The sequence below is a fragment of the Myotis brandtii genome, unplaced genomic scaffold (genome assembly GCF_000412655.1).
Source record: "Myotis brandtii unplaced genomic scaffold, ASM41265v1 scaffold28, whole genome shotgun sequence".
Classification (NCBI taxonomy): Eukaryota; Metazoa; Chordata; class Mammalia; order Chiroptera; family Vespertilionidae; genus Myotis; species Myotis brandtii.
The window spans coordinates 4,553,816-4,563,345 of NW_005360676.1; the positions used below are offsets into that span (position 1 = coordinate 4,553,816).

Consider the following 9,530-nt stretch of genomic DNA (forward strand, 5'->3'; position numbering starts at 1 on the left):
CCCCCCTGAGTGCACAAATTTTTGTGCACCGGGCCTCTAGTAATATATAAAAGTGTTTTCACATTTATAAACAAATAAAAAAATTTCTTCATGTGACTTTCTTACGTTAATTCTCAGTATAAGTTCAGATAATCCAATATGTCATAGAAATTCAGCTTATTAAACCCTAAAGGAAGGAATGATCAACATGTCCATGCAACTGACTAGAATGTTTTAAAACATACTTTTGGAAAGATCTGTGTATGAGGATAAGTCCTTAGATGTGGAAGGATTTTATTTCTTAAACCCCCTTGCCATTCTTTTGTAATACAGACAATCTTCATAGAATATAAATTCCCCTTATTTAAATAAACTTGCACTTGGGTGAAATGAGAGTCTGAATGGGTTATTTACATTTTTTTTAATTTAAAAAGTTGTGAATGTATTAATAATAAAATGTGAATGTGTGGGGAAGCATGGGGCTTGGTTGGAAAGTGTGTAAGGAAGATTCTTGCCAAAGGTGGCAGCCCCTGCCTTGACTTTTCCAAACAAGTCTGAGCCCCCGAGTGTTTTGCTGGAATCTCTGTTTAGTCTTTTAGACCTGACCTTGTAGAATCATGTGCTTTTTCAAGGATAATTATCCTGCTGATTGTATCTTGAGGTTAATTTTAGTTCAAGCTGTTGTTGCAATAAAAGCTCAAAGGAGGCAGGCAATCGGAGCTGTTTTGGTACCTCCTGCCAAGCAGCCCTTTAGCCTTCTCTTTCACAGAAACATGTGTCAGAGTAATCCATTCATCTGTTGCTCAGGGTCTGCTGGTATTAATAATAAAATGTTCACCACAGGAATGAAATTTAAACTTCCAAGTTCAGCTTTGATGGTGTTATTTTCATCATTATCAATTGCTCACATTTCCTTGATCTATGTGTGACTTATTGAATTCAAACTATGAGTCATGTGCTATGCTATGTGCTGTACATGTATTAGTTTATACAATCCTTTCCACAGTCCTAGAAGGGAGATATTAAATGCTTATGCTTGTCCTGTGTTCTATCCTGGCCTCTTAAGTGGCCCCTCTTACAGGTGCAAGCTTCCACTGAAACTGCATGAAAATAGAATGTCTCAAATCAATGAGAAAAGTTTTGGTAAATGCTGTATTTAATCACAGATCAAACTACATCTTTACCTCACATCTTTTTATTTTTTATCCTCACCCAAGTATATGTTTATTGATTTTAGAGAGAGAGGGAGAGAGAAACATCAATGTGAGAGAAACATTGATTGGTTGCCTACCAGCAGCTTCCTGACCAGGGATTGAACTTGTAACCTTTTTAGTATATGGGACTATGCTCCAACCAACTGAGCCACCTGGCCAGGGCCTTACCTCACATCTTATACTAAAATAAATTTGTGAAAAATTTAATCAAGAATTAAATGTAAAATTAAGCCATAAAAATTAGGTGATTTATCTCAGGATAAAGAATCCTCATATCTCACAGCAATTAAGCAAGTTACAAAGTAAAATATCAATAGGAAAGTAGCTGAATATTACACTGATGCTTATAATTTCTTTCCCACAGGAATATAAACAATATTGGACAGAGTTGAGAGGAACTACCCTTTTCTTTTATAATGACAAAAAAAGCACAATAGTAAGTAGTTAAACATATTCAGCTGATTCAATTTTTTCCACCAATATACACTTGTCATGTAGTTTATTATTCATTTGGGATTTTCTGTCTTTTAAGGGTAAAAATGTTGTAGTAAAATCAATTCAAATAAGAATATTTCTATCTGCGAGGGCTATTAATTATAAAACCCATGGTAATAAATTTTTGGGCAACTCAGAAGAAGGTATTAACTCATATTTTAAACTTTGCATTCTTTTCTTTCTGATCCCGAGTAGAATACTTGGTTGAAAAGTGGAAATTTTAGCTATTCATATGGACACAATTGCTTAATACCAAGTGATAACCTTAATTTCCCTCCTTGTTGTCACATGCAGTTATAATCTGAAAGAAAATAGATGATCCCTAAAGCTTAACAACATACAATATGTCACTATATTTTTTCTGGAAAGACAAAAGCATGCCTCACCAAACAGGACTTCTAAGAGCTCAAGCATGAGAAAAACAATGAAGAGATTATGAAATTTATTTATTTATATTAATTTCAAATAATTGATTTGTATTTTAATTTTTCCACACATAAAAATTGAAAGGTGATTGTATTTCATTCCCCACACACACAAATAAAATGCATTTTAGTAGCAAATGGTTGCTTACCTTGAAATGCTATACTTATAATAGATTTTATGACCCTGTAACTTGTTTAAATAAAAACATTTTGGACCATGGATGTGGTTGCCTTAAAATGTCATTATTACATATCCAGATCTTATGAAAGAAACAGAAAATGAGTCTCTATTCCACCTGCAGGCATTTCAGCACCATTAGTGGTAGACTAACCAGAAGTCATTAAAAAAGAAAATAGTTATCTTTCACCAGAGTTCTGGATAGATAAGATTTATATAAAGGTGTTTCCAAAACTGTAATAAATTTTAACAAAACTAATTTCTCTGTTTTGCCTTCCAACTTCTCACTGATGTCAGTGAAATTATGAAGACCCTGTACTAGCCCTTGTATAACACACATTTTGAGTGAGAAAGTTAATAGTTATTCTTCACTGTAAGAGGCAGTACAGCTTAGTGATAAGAGCCTGGTCTTCAGGTAAACTACCTGGGTTTTTATCCTGTTCCTGCCCTGTTCACTCTGTCAACTTGGTCTCTTGGGCTGCTTAACTTACCTCTCTGTGTCTCAGTGTATCAGACAGGGAACTGGTAGGAAACAGTTGATATCTCAAATTGGGCAATTTGAAGAGAGTTTAATAAAGATGCAATACTCAAAGCAGTGGCCAGGATGTAGAAAAACCACAAAGGTTAGTACAGAACCCTGAGACTAGTAACAGTGCCCCATTACCATGCCAGGGTGTAAAGGAAAGTGAGAATAGTGGGGAGAGTTATATGAAGATGACTATCTTGAGAGGAGTATGATCTTGGATTGAGGAAGCAATTGCATAGGGTAATAAATACTTGACTTCACTCTCTTCACTCTTCTATCTTGTGCCAATGTTCACCAGCTGTCCAACCCAGCAGGAAATCAAAGGGTAAGCGTGCCCATAATGTTGTCCACAATGGTTCCTGCTATGGTGCACAGTGTTGGGTGATGAAGGGATAAAAGTGAATCTAGAGGAGCAAATAAAAGATCTCCAACACACTCAGTTTCAAATCTCTAAACTTAGGATAAAAAATAGCCTATCTCATAAGGTTATAAAAAGGATTAAATGAGATAGAAAATGTAAGGCACATAGAGAGCATTCATGCATTTTATTTGTATTATCTAATTTAATTCTCACAACAAAAATGCAAAGTAGGCACTATTTTAACCCCCACTTTATAGAACTGAATAGTCAAGTGTAAAGATTAAGAAATTGTACAAGATCAGACAGCTAATGCAAGGGGTACAATCCAAGTCTTGCTCCTGAGGTAGCATTCTTAACTACCATGCCATGAAGAGACTGTTATAATAAAATGATGCAGAATTGCCCATCTACCAATTGTATTAAAAGAGGATGCAGAATTTTGGGAACAAGAGAAATTACAGGAATGAAACAGGTGAGAACTGTAGCTATTCGGCCTATGATAGGGAAGAATTTATAGCTGCATTTAAGTATCTGAAAGGCTGTCAGGAGATCATATGAAAGAGTCACCGAACTTGTTTAGTGTTATTGCAAAGAGACTAAGATTAATGGATGAAAATTGCCTAAAGGAAAACTGTGGCTTAACATAAGAAAAAAAAACTTGCTGACAGGCAAATCTGCATAGATGCATAAATTCCATGTTTGAGATGTTCAACATAGGCTAGATGACTACATAGAGGGATAGCCTGGAGAAGATTCAAGCATTGGATAGTAGCTAGATTAGACAGATGACCTTAAAGGCTTTTTTCAATGTTACAATTAAAAACAAAAAGATATGACTTCCTTTTTTTCTAATCAATAGATCAGCGTACAGGCACTCTATCTAACTGGGCCACTTCTTCCTTTGTTGCTTCCTCTGTCTCAGCAAAATTCACTGAGCTTAATCTAGACAATCCATCAGAAAAAGATTCTTGTGTAATTTTAAATTCTGTCCTCTTTCCCTTATACCTCTCCTTCTATGTTTAATGTATCTTTGTTCATTGAAAATAAATAGGCCGACCCAAATGTAACCTCAACTTTATCAACATAGAAATAACTCTGGGAATTATTTACTATTTTTATGTCCTACTTTATTCAGAAAAATAATTTAAGTCTTATAAGAATATAGTAAAATAAGTTATATTAGGCATAGTGGAGAAAAATAAAAGGAGAAAAAATAAAGTCAAGAATGAGGTTAATTTAGCAAAAAAATTATACCATACAAACCCTACTATCCTATCTAGAGGTGGTCTTAACCTTTCTAATACTAGAGAGTAAGTCTGGCTAGTTACATACAAACCGGGCCATGTAGACTAATTACTCAGAAGAAATATTTTTATTGCACTGCAATAAGATAGAAATTTTTTAATAGAATCCTCATAACCAGTAGTATGTGGTAAGAGTTGAATAATGGCTTCCTGGAAAAAAATATATGTATGAATATATGTATATAAATTTATTATAAATACTACTTACATAAAGAATGCATAGCACAGTTAAAATACATAATACTCTTTATTCTAATTTTCAAATAAAGCAGTTGATTCTCATAAAATGTTTTTGTTAATTTTCTGAATGCATATCAGAATTGCAATTCAATCCTGATATAACAAATGGAGTTGTTTTCTAATAAATTTATTGTCATTAAATATGATATCTGACATTGTTGGCTAATATTTTTGTTTACATTAATAAATAAGAGGAAAGTAAGACAATTATGTATGTCAGAACTTCACCTACTTTTCAATGACATGAGCCACCTCTTTGTTGAATAACAGTTTTAGAATTATAGAATAATATTTTGTCAATTTTTTGTTCAAAATAAAGTTTTAGACACAACAAACTTTAAAGTTTCATTTGCATTATTAACATTTTCTCCTTCACTTTCTTAAGTCTAGACCAGACCAGAAAACTATAGCCTTTGAGCCAAATCTAGCCTGTGGCCCAATTTTGTACATTCTATAAGCTAAGAATGTTTTTACAGTTATATAGTGTTATAAAAAAATTTCCAACAGAGACTTTTTGTGGTCCACAAAACCCAAAACATTTACTACCTGGTCTTTGAAGAAAAAAATTGCTGGCCTCTGGGTCAATTAATAAAATAATAAATCAAGCCCTAATTTGTAAGGTTTGCCAATTTCCATGGTGTACTAGTAAATACTCCCACCATGGCTGATTTTAACCTATCATGTGACCTCACTAAATGTGGAGGTGGGAAGAAAGGCTAGGTAGCACACCATTATATAATGTGTTTAACACACAGAAATGAAGACGTAAATAACTTTAAGAGCATAGAGAATATTATGTGGTAATCAGAAAATGATTAATTTTGAATTTTCATTACCCTCTTTGAAAGTTAATTTATTTACTTATATGTTCATTTAATTTAACTTTTAATAATAACTGGGTTTAACAACCAGCTAGCAAAATTCCTGAAAATGTAACAAATGAGCTTTTGCAAACCCGTATAAGCCAGCACCAGCACACCACCACACAATACATTTCCACATGCCCTCTGAGTTGGGAAGGGGTGACACAATGAAAACCAGAGTATCATGCAAAGTATAAATCAGTTGAAAGGAAGATATTATTTGCTTTCCTTCCTACTAAAATTACTGTGTGTCACCCATGAAATAATTTAATGAGATTTCCCTTTATCTTTGCAGTATGTTGACAAGCTAGACATAATAGACCTCACATGCCTTAATGAGCAGAATTCAACTGATAAAAATTGTGCAAAATTCACCCTTGTTTTGCCAAAAGAAGAAGTGCAACTGAAGGTGAGTGAGGAGATGCAACTATTCTGAAACAAGATGTGGTTATAAATAGCATTCACCTCTTCACAGCCTAGTGGTTGAGGTAAAGAGGGGTTATGGGAGAGCCAACTCCTATACTTTAATATTTCTTGCCTTTTGCCAAGAACTATAGTTTTCTAAATAAGAACTTAAAAGGGCATGTTCACTTGTTTAGTATACAAGCACATTGAAACCAAATACTCTGTCCTGTGACAAAGTCAGAGATCCCACCTGGTGTTTATAAAAGTTCTCCTTGAATTGATATTCAAGAACTTGGTATTTACCAAGTTCCCAGATGATCCTGTGACATGTCCAACATATTACATGTTTGGAACTACTGAATTAGACAAACCCATATTTCACAAATTGAGGGACATTCTGCAAGACAATTGGCCTATACTCTTAAAAACCACCAGTGTGAGAAAAGCCAAAGAAAGACTGGACACCTGTTCCAATTACAGAAACTATAGAGTCATGATAACTAAACGCAATGTGTGATCTGGATTGGATCCTGAATTAGAAAAGAAGAAAACAAACAAGTAAGCACACAAAAACCAAAAGCTACAAAGAACATTATTGAGACAATTAGAAAAATTTGAAAAAGAACTGTATCTTGCATATACACAATTTGTAAAATATGGTATTAATATCTATTAATTAAAACTCTAAACTCCAAACCAGCAGAAATTGGTACATTCATCACTCAAAGTGAGCCAATTCTAGTCAACAAACAACTACAGTAAAAACAAAGCAAACAACTTGCAATAGAGTAAGATGCAATTGGAGCTGACCTTAAAAGCACTGGTCATTAAGATTTAGTGTGCTACAAATCACTTGTACTTAGGAACTCCAAGCCCCACCCAATAAACCTGGGTCTCAGAATCTACATTTTAAGCAAGCTCCCTCCGCAGATGATTCTGATGTGGTGGTTAAGAGTATAGGCAGGACTGGAGCCTAGGTTGAATTCTGGTTGTTTTATTCATTAGTTGTGTGATTGTAGATAAGTTACTTAAGTTCTTTGTGCCTTGGTTTCTACACCTGGTAGTAAGTCTGCTCAGATGTAACCCTCTTACTGAAATCTACCTGGACTACTTCATTAAAATGGCAACACTTTCCCCCTCCATGACATTCTCAATCTCTTTTTACCTTGATTTTATCTTCCCATTTATTTCCTTCTGACACCATAAAATTTACTATTATGTTTATTATTAAATGTACCCTGCTACACCGTAAACCAGTACTAGAATAGTGCCTAGCACTAAAAGGCACTCAATAGACACCTGTTAAATAATTAAATCTAAAAAAAAATTGATAGTACCTTTTGTGGAGTTGCCATGAAGATTAAATCAGATAATGCATGCGAATAGAATAGTAGGTGCTACTTATAAGCACTTAATAAGTGTTGGTCATATTTGTACTTTTTAGAGCTAACAATTGTAAATTTCTAAGGACTAACCACAGTGGTTGCCCCATATTTAAAGCCAGTCATTTTTAAATACCAATTGGGGGATTAACCATAAATTGACATACTGCAGAAGTAAGTGTGCTAACATTTAAATTTTTTGAGTTAAGTAAATTGGTATACTTTTACTTGTTTACTAATCAAAAGATATGTACTCTGTCTTCTGATAAAAGAAAACAATATTGAAATATTTCATAACAAATACACTTTAGTAGTTCTACACAAAAAGAAAAATGAGTTGTTTATTCAACTGATTCTAAGTGGTTTAAAATTACAATTGACTTTTTAAAACAATGTGCTTCAATAGAAGACTACGCATTTTTGTTGATCTTGCTGATTTTTGATGGCATACATATTTTGATTTTTTTCAAACAATCATGAAATTGGGAAGTTATTTGAAATTAATAAAAATATTAACACTCATAGTCATGCATAAAGACTTCTTTGTCTTTATCTTTAGACGGAGAACACAGAGAGTGGGGAAGAATGGAGAGGCTTCATTCTTACAATAACAGAGGTAGGAAAGACATCACTTTTGATTAATTCATTCAGCAAATATTTACTGAATATTTACTATGAACCATGCAGAGTAAAAGGAGTTGGAGATATAGAAATTGAAAAAGATAGATATAAACCTTCAGACTTACTTGTGAAATTTCTATCTTTATTGGGTGGATGGAGATGGAGAAATAAAGTAAGTAAACAAGCAAGATAATTTAAAGTTGTGATTATTTCTATGGCAGTGTGCTAGCTAGCAAACAACAAGTGGTCAGGGAGATCTCCTTTTTGCTAATATCCTTTTGACACAGTGGTCCTTGAATATTCTGATATTTTAGCTTGCATAGCATCCTCTAAAATACTTTCCAAATCCATACTTAAACATTTAACACATATTTATAAAATGCTAAATGAGATGGATTTTATGAATAACATAGACAATATAACATGGAGGGACCATCAAAATAAAACCCACTTTGAAATGTTTGTTTAGTGACTCTTAAGAAAAAGGGATGTTGATCCGTTAGACTCTGTGGCATCTTATCTGAGATCAGTACTGGTAGTAAGATCTACTGCTTATGGTGTACAGTTGTAGCAAGATAACTACCACTATGTTAAGTAAAACCACTGCAGCAATTGTCTTGAAACATGAGGTACTTTGATAATCAGCCCCCAAAAGAGCACCTTATTCTCTAACGCTTTTAATGGATGAGAAAATTTTCTGTTTATTAGAGGAAGTTAAATACAGACTCTATCCAAAGCTAGTTCCTCTGCTACACCGTAAAGACTCTGCAGTCACATGAAATAAGCACTGCACTTTACTGATAGGCGATGGATGTTGGGTCTTTATCTTAGCCAATAACATGTAAAAGTTAGAGGCTCAACTACCATGTGGGTAAGTCATAGGCGATTAAAAAGTAGTCCAGTTTAAGATGTGAAAGACATGTTGACTTGGTGGGAGGGAGAAACTCCTTGGGGAACTGCATTCTTTTCCTTTCCTTGTGCAAAGGCAGCATTTTGGCTGTGGCATTTCTTACACTGGGGAATAAGTATCCCAATGATATCTGCCTAGGTGTCAAGGAGTACACTAAAACCACTGGAAAAACTTCGGGGTGCATCTTTCTGGTACACTAATACTTCATGTTTTGGCCCCCCAATTTTTTTCTCCTTGAGGAAAGGCTGCGTTCTTTTTAAATTAAAATGTATATAGGTACATTACAGAATATAAAATTTAAGTGAATTTCCAAAAGAAGACAAGGTACCTTAAATTTTATGTTTGATAAATGTCATTTTTTGCACAATGAACCCAGGTCACTCTGTGCTATTATTAGGAGAACTTTTGTAGACATTTGAGAAACATAAACTATAGTTGAAAGAGTTGAGATATTGTGTTTGAATGAAAGAAAATGGAGTTTGAGTCTTGGTTTTACAACTTACTAGCTATGTGACCCAGGACTAGTTATTTAATCTTTCTGAGCCTTTCTTCCTTCCTTCCTTTCTTTCTTTCTTTCTTTCTTTCTTTCTTTCTTTCTTTCTTTCTTTCTTTCTTTCTCTCTCTCTC

General features: G+C 33.9%; 1 protein-coding gene across 2 annotated transcripts in view; it reads left to right on the forward strand.

Moving 5' to 3' along the window:
* STAP1 (signal transducing adaptor family member 1) overlaps window positions 1-9,530 on the forward strand; it is a 45,752-nt gene that overhangs the window by 12,791 nt on the left and 23,431 nt on the right. For both annotated transcript variants that reach the window (XM_005868889.2, XM_014541806.1), the window contains exons 2-4: window positions 1,558-1,629; window positions 5,881-5,994; window positions 7,932-7,988. In XM_005868889.2, the coding sequence (XP_005868951.1) occupies window positions 1,558-1,629; window positions 5,881-5,994; window positions 7,932-7,988 (243 nt within the window). The remainder of the gene's footprint in view (window positions 1-1,557; window positions 1,630-5,880; window positions 5,995-7,931; window positions 7,989-9,530) is intronic.